The sequence below is a fragment of the Sminthopsis crassicaudata genome, chromosome 2 (genome assembly GCF_048593235.1).
Source record: "Sminthopsis crassicaudata isolate SCR6 chromosome 2, ASM4859323v1, whole genome shotgun sequence".
Classification (NCBI taxonomy): domain Eukaryota; kingdom Metazoa; phylum Chordata; class Mammalia; order Dasyuromorphia; family Dasyuridae; genus Sminthopsis; species Sminthopsis crassicaudata.
Genome location: NC_133618.1, coordinates 450145881 through 450171683, shown reverse-complemented (window position 1 = coordinate 450171683; position 25803 = coordinate 450145881). Strand labels below are relative to the sequence as shown.

The 25803-nt window shown below is 36.4% G+C and overlaps 1 protein-coding gene across 2 annotated transcripts in view; it reads right to left on the bottom strand.

The window, feature by feature from the left end:
* Positions 1 to 5416, bottom strand: part of LOC141557284 (BPI fold-containing family A member 1-like) — a 9097-nt gene extending 3681 nt beyond the window's left edge. The window contains exons 1-4 of one of the 2 annotated variants that reach the window (XR_012486754.1): positions 5305 to 5410; positions 3152 to 3310; positions 2171 to 2330; positions 51 to 158 (exon numbers count right to left, since the gene is read on the bottom strand). Coding sequence is in view for 1 of the 2 variants with exons in the window: in XM_074292728.1 (XP_074148829.1) it covers positions 51 to 158; positions 2171 to 2330; positions 3152 to 3299 (416 nt within the window). In the remaining variant the exon portion in view is untranslated. Of the gene's footprint in view, positions 1 to 50; positions 159 to 2170; positions 2331 to 3151; positions 3311 to 5304 lie in introns of both variants that reach the window. The other variant, XM_074292728.1, reaches the window with a different exon arrangement.
* Between the last annotated feature and the right edge of the window lie 20387 nt (positions 5417 to 25803).

Sequence of the window (25803 nt, the reverse complement as noted above, 5' to 3'; positions counted from 1 at the left end):
CTTCCCTCATTCTCTGAACAAGGCCTTCCAGGCTCTCAAGTGTCACTCACGTTTTTAGTTCCAGGACCATTCCAAGAGGGATCGTTACAAAAAGTCGGTGTCCATCAGGAGATTGTTCTAGGCCGAGCTCCAGGAGGACAGGATTGGTGACATTGATCCTGCACAGAGAAGCCATGCTGCAATGAAACTCTACTAAACTTATAATCTTTAGAGCAAAGGAGGGAAATGTCTATATAATGCCCACAAAATCATTTGCCAAGGCAAATGCAGGTGATGATAAGCTGAAAGTGAAGTGCAATAACCTCTCACTGCTTGAGTTTTATAAATTGATAATTTTGTACGGCCCATGAATGTTATGAATAGCCAAATGGCCACTGGCAGGAAAAACCCTTGTTTTAGAAGATGAATCACACCTTGAACCCCAAATCAAACCATTCTAGAACAATTCTCAGTTTAGGAGATAGAGTTAGAATTATGTAAATTCTGAACCTTGGGATAGGCTTTCAGTTGGAGCTCTACTCAGTAAACTCCACTAGTTGCATCTAGAATTCAAATACCAGCTCTTCTGTTAATCTCTAAAGGCCCTTCAACCTAACCCCAACCCCCTTTTCCAAGTCTTCCGTTCAGTTAAATGTGCCTGCTTGCTATTCCTTACATATAACAGTCCAATTCCCATCTCGGTGCCCCCTCACTGGCTGTCTTCCATGCCTGGAATGCTCCCCCCTCTCACTACCACCACCACCTCCAATCCTTTGTTTCCTTCAAAAAGTATATTCAAGTCACCCTTCTTAATTCTAATCCTTCTTTCTTTTAACTATTTCCTTCTCCTCCTGCAAATAACATGGGTTTACATATTTGTTTGCTTATTATCTCTCCCATTAGATTATAATCTCCTGATTCAGGTCAGTTCCAATGATCTGTGATGAAGAGAGCCAACTGCACCCAGAGAGAGAACAGTGGGAACTGAATGTGGATCACAACACAGCATTTTCACTCCATTTGTTGTTGTCTGCTTGCATTTTGTTTTCTTTCTCATTTTTTTCCTTTTTGATCTGACTTTTCTTGTGCAGCTTGATAAATGTAGAAATATGTATATATGTATACAATATATGTTTAACATATATTAAATCACTTGCTGTCTAGGGAAGGGAGTGGAAAGAAGGGAAGAAAAAAAATTATAACACAAAGTTTTGGAAGGGTGAATGTTGAAAATTATCCATGTATACAATTTGAAAATAAAAAGCTTTAATTTAGAAAAAAAAAAGCCAAAACAAAAAAGATTATGATCTCCTTGAAGGCAGGGATCTTTTGCCTCTTTTTGTATTTCCACTACTTAGCATGGTAGGTATCTGGCACTTAGCCTCTTAATAAATGCCTATTGACTGATTTTCTTTATGAATCCTATTCGCTCCCTAACTAGTGCCTTTCTCATCCCATCCCACCAAAAAAAAATGAAATATTTTGGAGATAGCAAAAATTCAAATTTTACCAATTTATTAATATCAAGTTATGTAAAATTTTACTTTGTACATATTTTTCATTATAGGTTGTCTCACCCTATGGATTAAAAGTTTATCGGAATGGTGTCATTTGGGGGGTATCTTCATTGTCTTGCACGGTCCCTGGCACGTAGTAGGGCTAATTAATACCATTGACTAATGTCTAATTGGGAATGGAGGAAGGGAGAATCCTGTAACCAAGAAACATACTTATGCTCACACTCAGCACCTAGTCTTCCCTCCCAGAAGCACCTAATCTATAGATTTCTTGTAGGCTCAAAGAATTTTAGAATTTAAAGTTACTTTAATGATTGTTTAATCCAACTCCCTCACTTTACAAATGGAAAAACTGAGGTTAGGTTAAATTGGTTTGTCCAAGGTCATCCATTAAGTCATTAGCAGAGAATCTGAAATAGATCCCAAATCAAGTACTCCATACTTATATTACCATCTCAGGAATTAGACCTATTGGTTCTCTAACTACCAGAGGATGAAAAACTTCTCAGTTTTCTCTGCCATCTGTGCCACTAAAAAGTGAAAAGACCTTCCCAAACTCCCCTCATCCTCTTGTTTAGCTCCTTCCTTAAGGATATCTAATATGCTGTCTCTGACAGAGACTTTCTCATTTCCTCATTCAAGGTTGGATTTAATAACACGTTGAAGAAACTCACGAAATTAAATCCTGTAGTCCTGGAATTATTGAGGTTAGTTTGGGTAGTAAACCTCCAAGGAGACCTCCTGATGAACCTCCCACAGATTTTAGGGCATCCAAGATGGGAAGATTTTGGAGAATTCCAAGCACATTTTCCTTGTGAAGTCCTTTTGTTAGACCTGAAATGGAATGATAGGATTTAAATCTAGAAGGGACCTGAGACTTCATTTAACCCAAACCCTTCATTTTATAGAGGAAGGAATTTGAATTGTAAACTCCTCAAGAATAGCAATTGAGAGAGCTAGGACTCAAACCCAGTTCTCTGACTATAAATCCAGTGTTCTTTCCACAACACTATGTTGCCCTTGTGTCCTGTTGAGTGGCCAGTTGTACTTAGGATTGACTTTGAGATACTTTTATACACACAGTGCAAGGACTTCCATAAAGCTCACAGAACAGCATGTCTAATAGGGAATAACTTGATCTTTTGCATATACCTAAAATTTGGGCTTTCCCATCTTCCAAATACCATTTCCCTTTCCATCTCCCTTGTCACTCCCCTCACTTTCCCAAAACACTTAAGTCCATTTCAGTTTTTATAAGGAGAATCCGCTTTTATCTGTCAGAATGTCTTAAGATAGAATGGGCTTCTCTGGATGTCACAAATTTTCCTTGCCTTGGATATTAGAAGAAAGATTCATGCTTAGAATTGGATTGGATAAGTTCAAGTCTTCTTAAACTTTTTCTGCTTGTAATCCTTTTTTGCCTGAAGAATTTTTACATGTTCCCAGGTATATAGGTATATAAAACAATTGTACAAATCAAAAATTTACTAATGAGAAATCATAATTTTGTGACCTCTACATTCAGCTATATAACCCCACATGGAATTGTGACCCACAGTTTAAAAAGCTTTAGATTAGATGACTCTTGAGGTGCCTTTCCTAGGGCGTTCCACTTTTTCACCCCATAGCAATTGCCTCCTGATAGTATAACTTACCACCTAATAAGCCTGAGAGGAGATCTGGTGGGGTAAGAGACACAGGGCCTTTCAGAACATCAGAAGAATGCCCAGGGATGGCTTCAAGTTGGGCTGAACTCTGTGTGAGCAGGCCATAGAAGAGAACAAGTCCCCAAATCTGAAGCATCTTCTTTACTCCTGATTCACAAAGAGCCAACATTAATCAGAACAGAAACAGAAGGACCATGAGCCTCCTGGGTCTAATAGGAAACTTTTGGGGGGGGGGATAATGGAGGAGAGATGATGACAGGCATTAAAAGAACAAACATGTTAGACAATTTTAAAAAAATACTTAAATACAAAGTGAAAACTAAATTGTCCTTTCAGACCCAATTGTGATAGAACATAATCTCTAACCAAATTAACTATTGCTACTATTCAAACAAAAATAAATTTAAAGATTTAAATTAATATAATCAATAAGAAAGAGAAGAAATGCCTTTCCTTGCCCTATCCAGGGGTTCATACCAATGGTTCCTTAGAACATGGCTCCTTACTTTCTTAATGGGTCCCCAAGGAGTCTGTTTGAGGGAGAATAATGAGATGAGATTGTCTTCTTTAGGTTAGACTTATGCCCCACACATAATTTCTGTTTTGTTACTTCATTTATATAGGAACCTCTCAAATACATCTCAGCTTTTCTGGAATTCCTACTTTTGGCCTGTGCAAAGCCTCAGTATTAAAATTACTATATTTCTTCTTTGTGCAAAGTACTGATTTCATTTGCTTTGTACTAAAACTATTTCCTATAATCTTGCACAGGTTCCCTTCAAGCATTTGGTAGTACCAAGCTTCTTTTGGGTTTTCTCAAGTTCCCGGATAATCAGAAGGATATTTAGAATAGTGTAATGGAATACTGAACCCCATGGCAATCAGGAACCTTGTATTTTGGTCTCAGGTCTACTATTAAAGGTGTCTATTTTCTAATTCTAAGAACCATTCCAACCTTGGCATTCAATGTATGAGGTTCCTTCTCATTCTAATATTTAATGATCCTAAGTGCTAATACTTTTGGACTTGGGCAAATTTTGGAAAGCCCCATCACAGATTCAAAAATTTGACAGTTTCCAGCATCTTTATGAAGATACTCAGCAACTAACTAGGTGGCAATCAAAACACAGTCAGCTGGATAGTCCTGAGTGGAGATAAACTTCAATTTATATTCAAATCATCATGTTAAAGGTATTCTCAACTTAGTGGCTTTGTAATTTACCTCAACCATTACTATTACTTCTAGAGTTCCTATTTCTAGAGCAACTGTTCTTAATTAGATATGTGAATATTTTTAAAAATATATATTTCCAAATCTATATTTTTCTCCAATTGATTTCCTTTGTAATCCTATACATTTTATTTTATGAACTTAAAACTCTGACAAGGGACTCATAAGCTTCAGCAGATTGCCAAAAAAAGTCCACTGCACAAAAATAAACAGTTAAGGATTTTTAGTCTAGAGTTACAGAATGTGTGAACTGAAAGGGAAATGAGTACAAAATGGCAGCACTGGAAGAAATCTTAGGGACTATCTACTTCAACCGTTTTACTTCATAGGAGAAGAAAATGAGGTCCAAGGAAAAGATTTTGCACAAGGCCGCCCAGACAATTATATATCTCATTTATAAAGCAATGTCAATGATCTAGTAGCAATCTATCTCCTATCTATATGTATGTATATGTATATAGACACATGCATATTTATGTGCACATGATGGATAGACTGAACTAGCTTAAAGTCAGTGCCTCTCGCACATACCAGCTGTGGGAACATGGACTTTTAATCTCTCCCTACTTATCTAAATAACTCTCTATCAATTGCTGACCCATATTAGTAGAGGGAATTTCTTCATCAGTCAGTTCCCTAGATCAGCAAATTCACAGATCCACTTTCTTTCCTGTTGTTGCTTTATTAATCCAGTCAAATAAGGGTACATTTCACTGAGATTCATCAGTCCTATCTGATTTTTAAAATTGGCTCACTCAGCTATACCTTAAATAATTTTAATCAATCAAAGTCCTTTAGGAAAGTTCCTAATTCTTTAATTTAACAATAGAGGTTTACAGGAATTTAAAGAAAGAAGGCCTTCGAAGGTTTGTTTTAGGCATGAGAAGAGCAAAGAAGCTTCTTGTCCTACCTCCAGCGGAAGATGGAGCTGGATTTGTTGGTCTTATCTGGATCTCTCAGAGGCGTCTCAGCAGGAATGAATTCTCAGCTACTCTGCCTCTTCTTTCAACCTATGCTGAGGAGAAGAACCTTATATAACAAAATTTCACAGAAGAATCAGGAAATGAAGAATATGATGACAGATTTTAAGAAAGCAGTATGAAATATCACAATTGTGGTGTTTCTCACTGTCCTCCAAAGTCAATAATTGCTGATTACACTTGGGGGTGGGATAGGGGTGAGGGCATGAGACATAAGCCAAATCAGAGACAGATTAAACAGGAGCAAATTTGAGCCAGAAATGTTACTCAAGACTTGGAGCTTTAATGAATAGGGGTCAGACAAGGTACCCCTACTACATGTGGTTTTCCTGAACCTGGAGGATCAGGCTTAAGACATCCAGAAAAGAAGGCAGTAAGACTTGTCCTTCCTCCCTTAAACTATTTAGTATTTATTTTGTATTTATTAAGGATTTACTTACATTTGCACATTTTGTCTCCTCTGATAGAACCCAATCTCCTTGAGAGTGAGAAATGTTTGTTTTTTGTCTTTGTATTCTAATGTCACTGAGCACATATTGGATACTACATAAATGCTTGTTGATTGATTGACTTCATGGAAAGATCTCAGCTCAGGAATGGAGGCCTTGTTTTATATCAGTCCCAGTCATCGTTCTCATCATAGAATCAAATTCGTTGTTTTTTTTGTTTGTTTGTTTGGTTGGTTTTTTTTACACATGAGGAAACTGAGGACCAGAACGGAAGGGGAGAAGAGAGAAGAGTTGGCCGATGGCACACGGAAGCATTAGCAGGGCCAGAATTGGAAGCCAAGCGCATTGACTCCACATCTGGTGCTCTCCCCTCTGTATCAGGGCAGAGAGGGTATCACCCTTCTTTGTAATTGGAGATTTTGGCTTCCAGTTTCTCATCTGTGAAATAAGGGGTTACAACTAGGTTGTAGAATACTCAATTTAGATCTGGAAAGGTATTATAGAGTGTATTAGTCCACCACCACCTCATTCTTAAAAGATGAGGGAATTGAGTGCCAGGGTCTTGCCCATGGTCATCCAGACATGTGAGAAATAGGAATGAACTTGGTACCTCTTACTCAAAAATGTAGTGGAAATATTACAGCATGCTGCTTCTTACTAAAAAAAAAAACAAAAAACAAAAAACAAAAACTGTACACAACTTCTGTGTCTTCATAAAAGTGACAATGAATTAATTGAAGGTGGATGTTGTTCATTTGTTTTAATAAATTAAGATTTCAATTCTATATAAGGGGACCGTCTTCACAGAGATCTTCCAAGACATTGGCTCATTAAACTGTGAGCTTCATTCAGTTCATTGGGAGTCAAGGTCCAATGATCATCTATAAGCAGTATCATAAAACGGAGTCATGTTTCAGTTAAATGTTGGCTAAGGGTACTTCCAACTCTAGGCTTCTCTATGAGAGAAAGTGTGTGTGTGTGTGTGTGTGTGTGTGTGTGTGTGTTAAAGAGATAGAGAGACAAAAAGACAGAATGAGACAGAGACACACAGAGAGAAACACTGCAAAGAGAAAGGGAGAGACGTAGAAAAAGATAGAGAGAAACCAAAACAGAGACACTGAGATAGAGAAAGACAGAGACAGAGGGAGACAGAGAGAGATGGAGAAACAGAGAAAGATAGAGATAGAGACACAATGTACCAGTCAGAAAACCAAAGCATGCATCTTAGTAATATTGCTTACTATTGCATGGCATTTATTCATCTCCAGATAACTGTGAAGTGATTTATTTATGTATTTTTAGATTTGTAGATAATTCTTTTTTTAAAAATTTTTATTTAATTTTTTAAAAATTCAGTTTAGACAATACTTAACCTTATGAACCTCAACTGTAAAATGGTAATGTCACTAGCATTATTTGCCACTAAGAGGATAAAATACAAGAAAATATGTAAAACTGTTTTGTAACTGGAAAGAGGCTTATTAATATATTTACATCAACACTTTCATAATTTCATTGGTATAAGCACACATATCCCTCCCATTACTGTGTAGGTCTCCTTTGTCCCTTAGAAGCAATTCCTTAGAAACCCATATTAAAAAAAATCATTACCTCACTATCACTATCTCATACCTCTCAGATTGTGTAATATTACAGAAAGTGAAAAATAATAAATGTTGGAGGAGGCATGGGGGAATTGGAACATTAATGCATTCTTGATGGAGTTGTGAACTGATTCAGCCATTCTGGAGAGCAATTTGGAATTATCAAACTGTGTATATCCTTTGATCCAGGAGTGCCTCTACAGGGACTGTATCCCAAAAAGATCATCAAAAAGGGAGTATATCTGCATGTATAAAAATTTCTAGCAGCTCTTTTTTGTGATGGCAAAAAATTGCAAATTGATAATAGAAGAATGATTGAACAAGATATGATATCAATGTAATGGAATACTATTATGCTATAAGAAATGGTAAAAAGGTAGAATTCAGAAAAAATTATAAAGAGGTACATGAATTAATGCTGAGTGAAGTAAGCAGAACCAGGAGAACATCGTTCACAATAATAGCAATATTGTGTGGTGTTCAACTCTTAAAAACTTAGTTCTTCTCAGCAATACAGCGACCCCAAATCATTCTTAAAAACATGATGGAAATGCTATTCACATCCAGAGGAAAAACTATGGAGTCTGAATAGAGATCAAAGCATTTTTTTTCTATTTCCACTCCTTTCTTGTGTTTTTTTCCCTTTTGTTCTGATCTTCTTTCACAACACATTACTGTACCTATGTAAATTATATCAGATTATTCATCATCTTGGGGAGGGAAAGGGAATGAAAGAGAAAAAAATTTGGAACTCAAAATCTTGTAATATTGAAAACTATTTTTACATGGTAATTTGAAAAAAATAAAGCATTGTTAAGTGAAAAAATGTTTAAAGTTGAAATTTTTAAAAAAAATTTAAAGATTTTTTCTACTAGACTAAATAAATAAATCACCTCATGTTGTCATCTGGGAATGAGTAAACGTTGTGTTTTCCTACCCAGCTGTTCTCTGGGACTTCATAATCTCCAGAAACTCTTTCTCCTTGTTGAAGGTGATATAAGTTTTGCAATTCACACTTCCTTCAGTACCTCCTGCTCCTCCCTCCCTACTTTCAACTTCTTTTTTATGTACTTCTTCCATTAGCTTGTGAGTCCTTTGCAGGCAGTGATTTTCTTTTATCCTTATGTACTTGTGCATGGCATAATGGCTGACACATAGTACATGCTTAGTAAATGTTCACTGCTTCAGGGAGAAAAGACATAATATACTGTCCATTACAGGACTCAAAGCTTCTGTGAGCCTCAATTATCTGCAAAATGGGCATGATATCAGCAACAGAGAGCCTAAATTTGAATTTCAGCATGTTCATTTACCATGGGGATGATCCTGGCCATTTATGTAGGCTTCAGTATCCTCTTTTTGATATGAAGTTGTTTTTATTTTTATTTAAATGAGAAAGATTAGATCTAAATTAGGAGGTTTTAATATGAGACCCCTAAGGCCTTCATGGACCAATTTCATGGTATTTGTGAAGTTGGGTGAGTAAAAATATACATCTTTATTTTCAATAACCTTGGACTGAAATTGATCATTTCTTTCAATTATGAATTTTTAAGAAATTCTTTTGATAAAAGGTCTATAGGTTTTAGCAGAGTGCTAAAGGACTCTGACATCAAACAAGGTTAATACCTGCTCTAAGGCTGATTTCAGAAAGGCCTGGAAAGACTTACATGAATTGATACTAAGTGAAATGAGCTAAAACCAAGAGAGAACACTGTACACAGTAACAGCAAGATTATGTGATGATCTGCTGTGATGGATTTGGCTCTTCTCAGCAATGTGATGATTAAAGGCAATTCCAATAGACTTGTGATGGAGAGAGCCATCTGCATCCAGAAAGAGCGAGAGATCTACAGAGACTGAATGTGGATCAAAGCATAGCATTTTCACTTTTTGTTGTTGTTATTGTTTGTTTGCTTGGTTTTTTCTTTCTCATTTTTTCCCTTTTGATCTGATTTTTCTTGAGCAGTATGATGAATATGGAAATATGTTTAGAATAATTGCACATATTTAATCTATGTCAGATTGCTTGCTCTCTTTGGTAGGGGAGAGGTAAGGTAGGGAAAAATTTGGAATACAAAATCTTACAAAAATGAATATTGAATACCATGCATTTAGAAACATAAAATAATATTGTGAAGAAAAAAAAAAAGAATATCTGCTTTAGACAAGCTCTGAGATTTAATGATCTTATCAGATTGATAGGACTTCTCCAGGCTATCATAATCCAGAGTAACCTGGATAACATGATCAGCCATCAGGGAACCTCAGGAGAGGTGAAAATTTACAAAGTAAAATTTCCATTGGCTTACTTAATTCTCCTAACAATCCTTTTGAGATGCTTAGCAGGCACATTTGCTGTGGTTCAGTCATTTACAGTCATATCTGTTTATCCACATCCCCAGTTAGGGCTTTTTGTTTGTTTTTGTTGAAGATATTGGAGTGGTTAACCATTTCCTTCTCCAGCTCATTTTACAGATGAGGAAACTGAGACAAACAGGGTTAAGTGACTTGTTCCGAATCATACATCTGGATTTGAACTTAAGAAGATGAATCTTTCTGACTCTAGTCCTGGCATTCTGTCTACTGTGAGACCTAGTTCTCCAGCATTAGTAGGCACTTAATAAATGTTTTATGACTCATTGATTACCAAGTAGGATCCCAGGAGTAAAGGAATTGATAGAATATTAGGATTTAGAAATAATTAGGTCATAAGGTTATCTAGCCCAACTTCCACATTTTACAGAAAACAAAAACCTGAGATTTAAAGATAGGAAAGGATTCCTTCAAAAATAAACAATTTGTAGCAGAGCTAAAATTCCAACTTATTTCTTCACCATCTCCTCTACTCCCATCAACTTCCTTTTCTTTCCTCTCCTTCCCCTACTTTTTTTTTTTTTTTTACCAAACTTTTGTGTGTAGTTTCTCTTCATTAGAATGTAAGCTCCTTAAAGACAAAGATACCTCTCTTCTCCTCCTCGTCTCCTCTCTCTTCCCTTCTCTCTCCTCTCCTTTCCTCTTCTCTCCTTTCCTCTATTCTCCTCCCCTCTCTTCTCCTCCCTTCTATTTCCTCTCCTCCCCTCTCCTCTTTTCTACTTTCTTCTTCTCTCCTCTCTTCTCCTCTCCTTTCTTTTTCCTCTCTTCTTCTCTTCTTCTTCTTCTCTTCCCCTCCCTTCTCTTCTCTTCTTTTCTCCTCTCCCTCCACCCCTCTCTGTCTGTCTCTGTATTTCTATTTCTTTCCCCTTCTCTCTCTGTATTTCTCTCTGTCTTTTCTCTGTATCTCTCTGTCTATTCTGTCTTTCTCTGTGTGTCTCTCTATGTGCCTCTCTCTCTGTGTGTCTCTGTTTCTGTTTCTCTTTGTCTCTCATTATCTATCTCTTTTTCTATTTATCTTTTTCATCCATATCTCTCTTTATCATGTATTTACATTCCCAATAACTAGCATAATGATTGGCACAAAGTCAGTGCATAAGAAATAATTGTTGACTGGATTTATTGATCCAGTTCTTTGTATCCTATGGTGGGGGGAAAACCAACAAAAAATAGGATTACAGCTGAGATTTAGTAGGCATTTGACGAAATTACTTTATTAATCAAGTACAATCCATTTCAAAGGATAGAGTTCTTTAACCCTGATAGAGGAAAGTAGATTTTATTGACAAACTACTAGCTGTAGGCAAAGGCACTATCAATAATGCTAAGAAGATTTAAAAATATATATATAAACAGTATGAATTTTTGGGCATATTTAGTTGCACATTTTGGCACGTCAATCATCTCCCAGAAAGGAGCAACTATACAGTGGGAAAGCATATCTTGTACCAAAGAACAAGCTATGTATTTTCTCCCCAAAACACAGATAGATTTTTTTTTATTATCTCTTGTTAGGGGTTTTGTGCTTCTGGGAAGGCTATAAGAAGTGCCTAGAGTCTCTGTTTTTCATTTTTTTCTAGTATTATGAGAATTGCCTTGAGAAAACCCAATAATCCCTGTAAGGGGGGGTGTCCTTTGGATAGGAGAGGAATGAATAAAGGGCAATTCACCAAAAAAGTTTCCAGGTAACATCTATTTAAGCAACAATGGGTGTAATAATTGAGAGTTGGGGAGGAAAAAAAAAACAGTTTTAATAACAAATAAGAATGAAACCAATGTTTGAAACCCTAAGAATGAGGTGATAATAAAGAAAAAAGAATCATATTTACTTAACTACTTTTGCTAAGAACTTAATGTATTAGAGTTACCTAGGGCTCATGAAATAGGAAATTAGACAATTTGTTCAGAATTATAATGGACCTTCACACATTCCTCATCCTAAATAGAACATGTCTTACGTGAATCAAAATAATGGTAACTGAGTACATGTATAGATATAAAGGGAAGATGGAGCAAGAATAAATAGGATCTTTTTGTCTGCCAAGTTTATTTGTGAATTAAAACTTACCTGATGTTGTCCTCCCGTGAGTTCCACAGCCTACACATAAACCTCCATGAGCACAGGGGATTGTTTAATCAAAATATGGCCATGTACTGATTCTTAAGAAAAAGATTTTTATCTCTATAACTTTATTATTCTAGATTAGGGAATGCATCTAATTGTTATAAGAAATTGAATATCTCACAAGCTCAGAGTACTTTAACCATAAGAGGATAAATCAAAATAATTTACTAAACTCTTATTAAAAGCTAAGCACTGTACTATAATTGAGAGATACAAATAGAAACTCAAGACAGTCCCTCTTCTCAGGGAGATTATTTTCTTATTGTTCACTCAAGTCTGATTCTTCATGACCCCAGTTGGGATTTTCTTGGCAAAGGTACTGGAGTGGCTTGCCATTTCCTTTTCCAGCTCAATTTACAGATGCTAAAATTGAAGCAAGCAGGGTTAAGAGACTTGCCTAAAGTCACATGGTTAGGAAGTATGTGAGGCTGGATTTGAACTCAGGAAGAAGAGTGTTTCTGATTCTAGACACAGGGCTCTGTCCGTCACCTTGCTGTCCTATATTCTTTCTAATTAGAGGAGAATCATCCTGCTGATTATTTCTTATTGAACAATTACATACAACATTACATTATATTCATGTATCATAACTTATTCAGCTATTCCCCAATTGTTGGAAAACCCAGGAATCCTTTCTTTTTAAAATAATAGCTTTTTATTTTCAAAATATATGCAAAGATAGTTTTCAACATTCACCTTTGTAAAACCTTGTGTTTCAAATTTTTCTCTCTCTCTTTCTCTACCCCTCCCCTACATGGCAAATAATCCAATATATGTTAAACATGTACAATTCTTCTATACATATTTCCAGATTTATCATGCTGCATAAGAAAAATCAGATCAAAAAGAAAAAAAAATGAGAAAGATAACAAAAAGCAAGCAAACAACAACAAAAAAAATTGGAAGAACGATGTGGTAATCCACATTCAGTCCCCATAGTCCTTTTTCTGGAAGCAGATAAGCCCAGGAATCTTTAGGGAACAATGGCAGTCAGAGAGCAATGGGTTTAGAAGCAGAATTATGAGAAGGCTAAGAGATCCATCATCTTATTAGAAGAGATATTGTTCACAAGACTTTTAGCTCACAGACCAAGCTGTTATATACACATATATTTTTGTATAACATTATTACTCTGTTTGATCCTAGAGAAAGTTTAAGAAGATAATTTCAGGTAGTCTTTTGAAGAATTATGATACCCCAGAGGTATAATAGTAAGGCCCATCCGAGGTCATCACATGTGAGAAGTTTTCCCATTCAGAATATCAAAACAAAACAAGCCTTCATAGGCCTATCTCCTCAAGTTCTCCTTAGCAATCTAACATGTCCACTTAAAACTAGTTTTAAACCTAGGTATGCTGCTCGACACTCCAGCTAGGGCTTGCTAATAAAATTTTCTAACAAGATGGACTACTGATTCATCAACATTAACACTTTTAGCTGGATCAGTGTGAGATCATAAATGATTCAACTATATATTCCAAGGGATTATAACACAGACAGTAAATTCCTTTGGTAAACATCAAATGGAGTGTAGATACCTGAAGGTAATGTCAACACTAGCAGGATACATGCCAAATTGATATGAGATCCTTTTAAACATACCATTTTCTAGCTTTTTTTTTCATTCTCTTCTAACTAGCATCTATAAAATGAAAACCACATTCATTTCATAGTATGTGTGAAAGAGAACATTCTTGGTATGCTTTAATAATCACAGAGATGACATGATCTTATGAGAATTTCTTGTTCAGTCACTTCAACTGTATCCGAATCCTTGAGATTTCATTGGGGTTTTTTTTGACAAAGATAATAGAATGGTTTGCCATTTCCTCCTACATTTTACATATGAAGAGACTGAGGCAAACAAGATTGAATGACTTGTACAGTTAGGAAGTTTCTGAAGTCAGATTTAAACTCAGGAAGGAGAGTCTTTCTGACTTTGGGTCTGACACTTTATCTACTTTGCCACCTAGCTATCCTTTGTGAACTTACAGAGAAGCCATAAGCTTTCATTGTAGATCAGGAAAAATGTAGAAAGGCCAAATAAAATCTTATGAGGTTGTAGACTTATGTTGTTTTTATTTGCTTCTCAGACAAGTGAGAGGTGAGCAACATGATCAGCTTGCCTTCTGTATTTTCCTCATTTTGAGAGACCTGACCCTTTGATGTAGCTTCCAGAGACTTAGGGTTCAAGGTCTTGCCATAAAACCATCCTGCTATTAGTTGGACAAGGCTTGAGCTGTGTGTCTCCATTCCATAACAGAAGAACCCCAGTAATGATCTTGTTAAGTAAAGGTTAAGATGTTTCAGTACTTTTTTTGGAGGGAGTAGCTGAAAGAGATTCTGATACAAAGCTTTTTGCAAAGAGTGAGGAAGAAAAGAAAAAAGGAAGAAAGGAGGAAGGGAAGGAAGAGCGGTAAGAGAAAAGGAAGAGGCAAAAGAAGAAGGCAGAGAGGGAGTGAAAACAGGAAAGAAGGTAGGAAAGAATAAAGGAATGAAGGAACTTAGGAACAAAGGAAGGAATGAAGTAAGAAAGGAGGGAGGAATGGATAGAGGACAGAAGAGAGAGATGGAAGGAAAGAGGGAGGAAGAAAGGGAGGGATGGAAGGAAGAAGCAAGGAAAAGAGGGAGGGATAGAGGAAGGGAAGGAGGGAGTGAGGAAGGATGGGAGGGAGGGAAGAAGAGAGGGGGGGATGGAGAGAGGGAGGGAGGAAAGAAGGAAGGAGGAAAGAGAAAGAAGGAAGGAAGGAAGGAAGGGAGGGAGGAAGGAAGGGAGGGAGGGGAAAAGAGAGGGATGGATGGAGGATAGAAGAGAGAGATGGAAGGAAAGAGGGAGGAAGGTAGGGAAGAATGGAGGAAGGAAGAGAGGGAGGGATGGAAGGAAAAAGGGAGAAAAAGAGGGAGGGATAGAGGAAGGGAAGGAGGGAGTGAGGAAGTATGGGAGGGAAGGAGGGAGGAAGAAAGGGAGGGAGGAAGAGAAGGGAGGAAAGAAGGAAAGAGGAAAGGAAAGGAAGGAAGGAAGGAAGGGAGAGAGGGAGGGAGGGAAGAAGGAAGAAGAAAAGATTGAAGGAGAAAGGAAAAGAAAAAAGAGAAAGAAAGGCTTTGTGGAAAAACACAGCATGAAAGGAAGGCCTGGGGATCACTCTTATGTCTTCTTAAGTTTAGGGTTGCAAATCTCCAGTCAAGCATTAAGGATTACTATTATTTGGATTAACCCCCCCAAAAAGACAAGAATATCTGAGCTAAAACTCCTTGATCCTTAGACCTTTTACCATTTCCTTGTTCTATCTTTCCACCTTCTTAGATCTGACTATTATTTTGTCATTTCTCCCAAAGATTGACATGCTTTGGCCAAAATGTTGACTTTGCTAAGCCAAGAAGATTTTAGTACCATTTTTCTTCCTCTTTTGAAGCCTGAGAAAGGAGATCTCCTTCAGATCCTTTTTGTCCCTTGTCCCTGGGGTCAGGGCCAGTTTTCCTCTCTTCTGGGCCTCCCCCTTCCAGGTTGCAAAAGTCACCTTTGGCTAGATGGTATAGATGGCTAGATAGACACAGAATAGAAGGTTAGATCTGGAATCAGGAAGATCTCAGTTCAAATTCAGTCTTAGATCATTACCAACTGTTAGACTCTGGGCAAGTCACTTAACCTTGATTGCTTCAGCTTCTCCATCTGTAAAATGACCTGGAGGTAAACTACTCTAGTATCTTTGTCAAGAAAACCACAAATGATGTCTGCTTTTCTGGTTCTACTAATTTCACTTTGAGTCAGTATTTGTGAAGAATCATTTTTGTAAGTGAGTAATTGACTAATCAAATACATATTATAGATTTGGGCTTAGTGTTATTTGGAGTATATATTAGGTGTTGGAATAACTTATAGGAATAGAGCTAGTCAAAAAGAGAAAAGTTTTCTCAGGAAAGAGTAAGTTTTCCATCAGTTGATATGGAAGTTACTAATGTGTCCCTGTTATTTTAACTCCAAAGATTCATATAGTGTAATCCCACACAAAAATCTTTCCCCACCTCTTTTTCTCCTTCCCAATCCTTTTATTTTAGGAGAAGGTAAAGAATGAAAGTGAAGTCCCCAGAAGATGGATTAAAGATGGTGAATAGCTTTAAAAAGTTTTTAGCACAGTGCTAGGTAGGAGTAGGTTCTTAATAACCATGTCTGTTTCTACCATTAGACCATTTGAATAGACAATGATTTGCATACTAATGATAAACCAAGAATTTCCAGGGTTGCATTCTTATATATCTCCTGCTTCACTTTTTCTGGCTCCTTTATGCAAGTGGTGTTTGATCAATTCCCTTGTTAGAGGGATAATCCTTTTTTAATAGGACTTTTTTTCTAGGTTGAGAATTTGATCTTCTATTCATATTCAATAGTTCAAATATCTATTAATAAAAATTATAACTTTATGCTAGTTTCTAAAATATCTCACTTCCTCTCATAATGACTTTATGAGGTAGGTAATCCAAGTGTTCAATGGTATAACTAGCAGTTTTTCCATCTGCCATAAACTGTATAAAAAGAAGTGTGTAAATCAACATTTTAAGAGTAAATTCATTTGGGAGATTGTGATAAGACCCAGAGATATAGCCCTGTAATAAGAAATAAAAACTTGAAAAGTCACAAAGTTGATGGTAGAAAAAGTCAGGATCGATACAAACAGGACCTCAGATATGACAGTCACCTGGGGGATAAAGTGCTGGACCTGCGTCAGGAAGACACATGTACCAAATCTGGCCTCATCATTTCGTTTAGCACAATAACATTTCTTCATAATCATATATAAAATTACATTTTATATTTTTCTTTCAATTTCTTTGGGGTAAAGGCTAGTAGTAATAGTAGTAGTCAAGGGATATGTAGAGTTTTATAGCCCATTGGGCATAGTATCAAATTGTTCTCCAGTTGGACCAATTTGTGGTACCCAATCTTCTAGATACCCAACCAAGGCTGCATACAAGCAGTGTACTCTCACTGTCATTCTTAAAACTCGGCCTTTTTCATAGTCTGAATCTGATCACTGCAGAATTGACTCACTGAGCTGAAACATGACTGTCAAACGCATCTCTTTCAAAAGAAAAATGATAAAACAAAATAATATCACCAAGAGGGAAAAGCACTGGAAGGTTGAATAAAGAAGGTAGAACTATAGAAAAGCCTTAGCATGGTGGCAAAATTGTAGCAAAAGTCAGAGAATGGTCAAATTATAGTTTTCCATTATTGTTCCAACAACAACAACAACACCCCTTGACTTCAGAGAAGCATTGTAATGGATTTCCTAAACCTAACTAAATAAAAATCACAATCAGCAGGAACAGAACTAATCTGCTATAACATAGCCTACACAGCTACAAGGACATTATAAGAAACTATCAGATTGCTCTGATAAAATTTTGGTGAACTATCTACTGATCTAGAAACCCTATAAAAGAAGGAAATTAAGTCCAGAAAGACTTAATCATAACTGGCTTTTTAGAATCACCACATGCTTTCCTAAATGTTCACTCACCATTTAAAAAATAAGATATTAAAAAAAATTGCCATGAATTGAGCAATTTAATGGCCTATAATTTGCAAGCTCTAAGGTCTTTCTGTCTCTGTTTCATCAGAATATTTGCCTCCTCCAATTCTCCATTACTTTTCAAAGATCACAAACGTGGCTCAGTATCCAGATCTACTAGTTTTGTCAGTAAGTTGCAGTATTGTACTTCTGCAACTTTGTTAAACTGAACTATCAAAGGCAACAAAATGCTTTCCTGTATTCCTATTACTTATCATGGATTCTAAGTCCCTATCAGTCATTCTTATTCTGTTTCTTTCAATCTCTAAAATAATTTGCCTTGAGAAACAAAACAAAAGTGAGATGAATTGAATAATTCTATCTCCTGTCACCTTATACAGTTATCATCCCATCCACCTTAGATAGCAGTACTAATCTTTAGATTTTACTTTCTCTCCTCACCCAGTATAGCTTTAAAAACACAATCAAATTAAAACAACCCCCACCACAATTTTTTCTGTTCTTAGCAATCCTATACAACCTCAGATTATTTTGTTCTTTGGTGCTCTTGACATTCTTTTCATAAGACTTTGTTTTGTTTGTACATTCATTGTTACCCTCCCTTACTTCCTGCCTTCTGTACACAACTTGTAAAAAAAATTATTATCAAGCAGGTTGATAAATTCTTTGTCCATTTCTATTGATATCTTCAGATAATACTATTTGTTTTGTCATTAAAATCATGGATGTAGAATGGAAAAGAAATTCTGAGAGCCCGCTATTTTCTAATTTTATAGAAGAAACCACCTCAGAAGCAATAAGCACTAGAAATAGAATTGAATCCAAGTTCTAACTTCAGAATCAGTTCCCTTTCTATTATACCATACTTATAGAACTGTTTTCCTTTTTCATTGTTAAGATTTCATTTTTGTATTTCTGATGTCTAATGAGTTAACTAACTTCTATTGAATTCTAGCTCCAGGAATTCCACCTATCCTTTCTCTGAATTTTCTTAAATCTGTTTTCTCAAAATTGAGGGTAAATGCCATACCACGCTCTCCTTTCCCTTTCTATTACAAATTCTTAGTTGAGCTGGTCACTTTGTCCAAACTTCTCCTCAGTCCTTATTTTTTTATTTTATGGAAATTTTATTTTTAGTTTTCCAACTAAGAAATATGTATTTTGTTTTATCATTTTCTATTACCCATTGGGGAAAAAAGCAAAAAAAAAAAAGAAAAACAAAACTCTTATAAGATATTCAAAATCAAGCAAAATCCCCACATTGGCCATATGAAAATGTATGTCCTATTGTGTACTGAATCCATCACTTCTCTGTCAGAAGATGAATAGCATTCTTCATTATCCCTCTCCTGGGATTGTGGTTGGTCATTACAGTGAGCATATTTTCTAAGTCTTTCAAAGCTGTTTGCTTTATACAAAGTACAAAATGTTCTTTTGGTTCTGGTCACTTTACTCTGAACTCAGTTCAAACAATGCAGTGTTACAATGATATTCCATTATGTTCATGTAATAATATATTCGTCATTCCCTAGCTGATGGACACCTCATTAGTTTCCAGTTTTTTTGCTGTTGCAAAAAAACTTCAATAAATATTTTTGTACATATGTGACCTTTTCCATTTTCCTTGCTCTCTTTGGCCTAATAGTGATATTTCAGGGTCAAAGAATATGCATAACTTATTAAAATTTGTGGGCATAGTTTAAAATTGCTTTCCAAAATAGCCAAATCAGTTCATAGCTTTAACAATAGTATATCAGTATACTCGTTTTCTTATAGACCCTCCACCATTTGTCATTTTCTTTTGTGTCAGCTTTGTCAATTTGAATTTTACTTGAAGATGTTTTAATTTTTATTTCTCTAATTAGCAGTGATTGGGGGTTAACATTTTTTTTTTGGTTATTGATATCTGAAGACTGCCTGTTCATGGCATTTAACCATTTATCATTTAGAAATGACTTATTCCTAAAAGCCTGAATCAATTCCTTATTTATCTCAGAAATAAGATCTATATTAGAAGAACTTAAAGCAAAGAATTTTTTCCAACTAATTTTTCCTTCTAATCTTAGCTACATTCAACCTATAAAAGAGAGAATGCTTTCTCTTTTAAATTCAGCTTTATTTTTTTCAATGAACAAAAATTTACCCCTTACCTTATTTACCTTACCTCTACCTCTCATTTATTGAAAAAAAATGGAAAAAAAACTCTTGTAATAAATAATCAAAATTAAGCAAAACAAATTCTAATATTGGCTATGTCCCCCCAATATATTTTGATTTATACCCAAAGTCCATTATCTCTCTGTCCAGAGATCATGAGATCTTTTGAACTGTAATTGATTAGTGCCTTGATCAGACTTCTTGTAAAGAAGTTTGATTAAAAAATCAATTCAAAAAAGATGATGAGAGATGAGTGTGCTCAACATCAGTATATCAGGTATGAGTCAGTGTGCTTCTTCTCTCCTCCCCTTCTCTTTCCTTTGCTTTTAAAGCCCATTTACAGGTTTTCATCTTTTCTTTTTTACTTTCAAACCTCTTTTTGTGACTCATTCTCTATGCTTAGTTGAATTTTGCTTTGATCTAATACTGCCTTACTTCCACCCTTTCTTATTAAACCCTATCTCCACTCTCACCCTCATGTTTGTGTATCTGGTGTTGTTCTTTCCTACCATTTTTGACTATTTCAAATGAGATGAGGTTCAAATGTTGCCTTCTCTCTTTCACCTCTCTCTAGTATATTTTTTCCCTCTGCTTCCCATTCTCCTGAGATCATCAAAACACAATACAACTAAGCCCTCTGTCTTATTAGACTCTCTCTGCAACTCTGGATGATGATGGGTCTCAGAATGGGAGAGATCTTTCTGCTTTCTGCCTTTTCCTCCACTGATCTTCCCTCTTTTTCTAGTTTGTTTTTTACATGAAGGTAATTTAACATACGATCCACACTTTAAAAATATTTATTATGTTCCTTTTGAAAAAGAAATACCCTTCAAAAGTCCTTCAGTCATGGATCCCATACAATCTAGTGTCTGATAATTATGAGGATGAATTTTGTTTCTGAGTCAGGATCTCTCATTCACTTTCCTTGTTGAGATGAGGGTGATTAATGAATCTCAGGAAATAGTTAAAATGATTACAGGTATTTGAATTCTGACTATTCTAAGGATAAAAATGTAAAGTATGGTCATTGATTCTAGTCCAATGGAAATATGAAGGTAAATTCAAATAATTCAAATATATACATAGACATCCGAGGTCATGACAACTTCTTTGGATTTTTGTGAACCCAAGCTTTTGTGAATTATTGAGAGTCTTTATGGCTTTTCTTTTTTTCCTATTAACTGCCTCCTATGTATGTCAGAGTTTTACAAAATGAGGAAGACTCCCCTGGGTGGTTCCAAAGATCTTGAGAAAGGGAATGAGACAGGTAAGGTAGTGTTCAAATTTTTTCGCATCTCTTCAAATATAACACTCCCCCTTCCTCTTTTTGCAATGAAAAAAAGTTTAAATCAAAATCAACAAAAGCAAGTTGAATATCGCAAATTTGCTCTAACAGTGACTGGATGAAGCATAATGATAATTTAATACAATATGTGCAATGAGGTTATATTGAATTGGAGTGTGTCTCTTCTCCGAAAGGACTGGATCTGCCATGACCTAAATCATGAGACCTGGAGGGCTCATGACACTGACAAATAGTGTCATTATTCTACTGCCTCCACTTTGACTTGAAATGGGCAAACTTGAAGTTAAGCAATCTTTGTGTGGAAGTGAAAAGTACCATAATATCTATAATATTTCTCAGTGTCATTCATTTTGTTAAATACACTGAAATATAATGATTTCTTTACAAATACTAAATTTTTAAAAGTTTAATTAACTTGAAATGTTATTAACCATTTATTCTCTTTCAAATTTGCTTTTCTCAGGCAGCTAGGTAATGCAGGATTTGAGTTCAAATTTGACTTCAGACAGTTACTGGTTATGACAAGTCATTAAACTCCATTGTCTTATCAAACAACAACAATAAAAAAAATCTGCTTTCCTCTTCTCAAGCCCTTGATTTTGATTGATAGCAATGGTTAAAATATGACTGGACTTCCTAAGTTGTTCATTCTCTTGTCTAAGATTCCATTCCATAAAACTTAGCTGATCACAATCCTTTGTGAACTTTTTCTTGCTATATCATTGATGTCCGCATGAATCACCAGGAGTGAAAATAGTCATCAGGGTTGACGGATCTTGAATATTTTTCTATCAGATCCAGACAATGCTCTGTATAGACAGTCCCCTTCCACAGAGTCAGGGTGACAGTCAGTTGCTTCATCAGGGATAGTTTCCTCACAGCACTACTTCTTTTAACTGTCTCTGAATGATCTCTCTTCTTAGGCTTTCATGGGTCCTCATCACCAAGTCACCCCTACAGTATGCACTTCCCTTTTCTACAGAAGGAGCCCTCAAGGCTATGTCCTAACTCCTAGTGAATGGCTTAGGTTATACTACTGATTTACTATGTAGTCTGGATTTAATTATTTCTCTCTTTATCTCAATTCTTTTATATAACATGGGGGGAATGGATTGGGAAAGATAATCTAGAAACGTATTTGTAGCTTTAATAGTCTATGTTCTAAGATGCCTTTCAGAACCCATTGTTCATGTATTAAAGACTTTTCAGCTCTGGTAGACTTTGCATTAACATTCCAGTCCTGGGATTCTGTGACTGTGATCTGGAGAAATTACCTTTGAAACAAAAAGCCCCAAGTGCCCGTGGGCATAGTTCAGGGATAAGACCTATCTTAGAAGAGGGCATGAGGTAAAGCAGTCCAAGGGTCAACATCATGGCACAGTAGAAAAAACACCAGATGTGGAGCCAGAGGAATCTGGGCTCAATCCCAACTCTATACTTACAACTTGAATGATCTAGAGCAATCAGTTAATTCTTCTGAATCTCAATTTCCTCATCTGTAAAATGAGGGGCAGTTAGATGGCACAGTGGAGAGAGTACCATGCCTGAATTCGGGAAGCCCCATCATCCTGGTCTCAGGTACTTACTGGTTTTGTGATCTTGGGCTAACTACTTTAACCCTCTTTGCCTCAGTTCCAGTGTCTTTGCCATTAAAACCCCAAATGGCGAAACAATTCAATAACAACAAAATGAGGGAGTTGTCCATGAGGTGCCTTCCAGCTTTGAATCTCTCACCCTAAAAACCCCAAATGGAGCTTCCTATTATTACTACAATTGTAGTCTTTGGGGTCTGTAACTCACAAGAAAAAAAACCTACCATGGTCAACTTTAGCAAGAGGCATTTGAGAAGATACTAAATCACCACTGGGTGGTGCTATGGGAGTAATTTTTTAGGTTTTTGTTTTTGTTTTGTTTTTTGTTTTTTTGCCCTAAGAGAGAATTTTGAGACCTATCTAATCAATCAGGTGGCATTTAATGAAAGCAATGAAAGACTATGCCCTACCCATCTTATTCCTATGGAACGGATAGCTTTCTGTCTAAGTCTCTTTTTCTTTTTCTATGTACTGTCTGTGTATCTTGTCTCTTGCCTATTTCTGTATTTGCCTTTCTCTCCATTCTGTTTCTGTTTTCCTTGCCTCTTTCTGTTTCCTTCTTTGTCCGTCTGTCTGTCTCTATCTCTGTTTCTGTTTGTCAGTTTGCCTGTCTCTCTTTCACACACACACATACACACACACACACACACACACACACACACACACACACACACACACAATCTTCTCTCTGTCCCTTTCCTCCTTCTGATTCAGAATCATATTATAACATATAAGATATTTCTTTGTTTTCTGAAAAATTGAAAACATTCCACTAAAGACCTAAGTGGAACAAGGGAGAGAAAGTCAGATCTGAAATCAGGAAGACTCATCATATTGAAATAAAATCCAAACAAATACAAGAACCCTCCAAGATCATCTTTATTCAACATTATCCCCTTCTTTTTACACATAAGGAGACTGAGGTCCACAGAAATACATGACTTTCTAAAGATCACAAGGTAGTAAGTGACAAGAGTTGGAATTCAAGCCCAAGACTTCTGATTAAATGCAACACTGCTTTTCCATTTTAAAGTGCTTCCATGGAAATTAGGGGACAAACAGAAAATGTCTAATTCTTTCCCCACACAATAGCCCTTCAAATATTTGAAGAAAGTTAACATACCCACCCTAGGTTTCTCTTTTTCAGACTAAACCTTCCTAGTTCCTTTTAAAAATGCTCTATTTTGCTCCTCTGCCCCTCTTTCTATTCTATCAGTGTCCTACCTAAAAGTTACTTCCCACAACTAACCCCAGGACTCCCAAGTGTGGCCCAAACAAGGAAGGGTACAGGATTCTCTTGAGACCTGGATACTATATTCTTCCGTGTAAATCATAAACTTAAGGGCTCTTTTTGTAGAAAAGGGAGATACATTCTCTAAGGAGGAAGCACTCAGGAACTCAGGTTCCATGACCGGGGGGATGAGGATCCAGAGGAGCCTAAAGAAGAGAGATGATTAAGAGAAAGTTAAGGGAAGTAATGCTGTGGAATGACTCTCTGATGTCAAATATTGAAGCAACTGACTGTCACCCTGACCCTGTGGAAGGGAGCTGTCTATACAGAGCATTTGTCTGGGATCTGATGGAAAAATACTCATGACCTGTCAATCCGAAAGACTATTATGCTTCTGTTATGACTATTATCACACTGGTGAGTCTTGTGGATACCAATGAAATGGCAAGAAAGGTTCACAAAGGATTGTGGTCTGCTTAGTTTTATGTCAAGACAAGAAACTGAACAACTTAATTAGAACAGTCATGTTTTAATCACTGACAACAATCAATGTCAAATGCTTGAGAAGAGGAAAGTAGATTTGTTTGGGTTTTTTTTTTTTTTTTTGGATTGTTGTTGTTTTATAAGGTGTATAATTGGCTCCAGAAAGTGAAGTGGTTGTGGTCCCTTTAAGAAACTAGTTCTTTATGAACAATTTCCAGATGATGAAATTGAAACTATTTCCACTCATATGAAAGAGTGTTCCAAATCACTACTGATCAGAGAAATGTAAATTAAGACAACTCTGAGATACCACTACATACCTGTCAGATTGGCTAAGATGACAGGAACAAATAATGATGAATGTTGGAGGGGATGTGGGAAAACTGGGACACTGATACATTGTTGGTGGAATTGTGGACCATTCTGGAGAGCAGTTTGGAACTATGCTCAGAGTTATCAAACTGTGCATACCCTTTGATCCAGCAGTGTTACTACTGGGCTTATATCCCAAAAAGATCTTTAAAAAGGGAAAGGGACCTGTGTGTGCCAAAATGTTTGTGGCAGCCCTCTTTGTAGTGGCTAAAAACTGGAAAATGAATGGATGTCCATCAAGTGGAGGATGGTTGGGTAAATTATGGTATATGAAGGTTCTGGAATATTATTGTTCTGTAAGAAATGACCAACAGGAGGAATACAGAGAGGCTTGGAGAGACTTACATCAACTGATGCTGAGTGAAATGAGCAGGACCAGGAGATCATTATACACTTCAACAATGATACTGTATGAGGATGTATTCTGATGGAAGTGGATATCTTCAACATAGAGAAGAGCTAATCCAATTCCAATTGATCAATGATGGACAGAATCAGCTACACCCAGAGAAGAAACACTGGGAAATGAGTGTAAACTGTTTGCATTTTTGTTTTTCTTCCCAAGTTATTTTTATCTTCTGAATCCAATTCTCCCTGTGCAATAAGAGGACTGTTTGGTTCTGCACACATATATTGTACCTAGGATATACTATAACATATTTAACATGTATAAGACTGCCTGCCATCTAGGGGAGGGGGTAGAAGGAAGGAAGGGAAGAGTCAGAACAGAAGTGAGTACGAGGGATAATGTAAAAAATTACCCATGCATATGTACTGTCAATAAAAAGTTAGAATTATTTTTAAAAAAAGAAAAGAAAAAAAAAAAAAGAAACTAGTCCTTTCAGATGGATTTATTCCTTTCTGATGATTCCTAATCCCAGCTGGCTGATGCATTATCAATTCAAGAAAGTAGGACCTTTGATTCACAAATCCTGGTCAAAAGCATTCCTTTTGAATTCCAATAGGAGATCTGGGCTTGTCCCAGCCCCTACTGGATCTGAGCCAACTTGGACTCTCACAACCCCCAATGGATCTGAACCAACTTGGGACTCCACCCATGGGCCCCTTTAGCTAAATCTGTCTTATAAAGGAGCCAAGCTGGAGTCCTCTCTTTGCCGGGCACCCTAAGGGTCTCTGCCCACTGGAATACTGTTTCCGGTGCCCTCTTCTCTTCACCCTCACTCATTTCCTTAACTAGACTTTAAC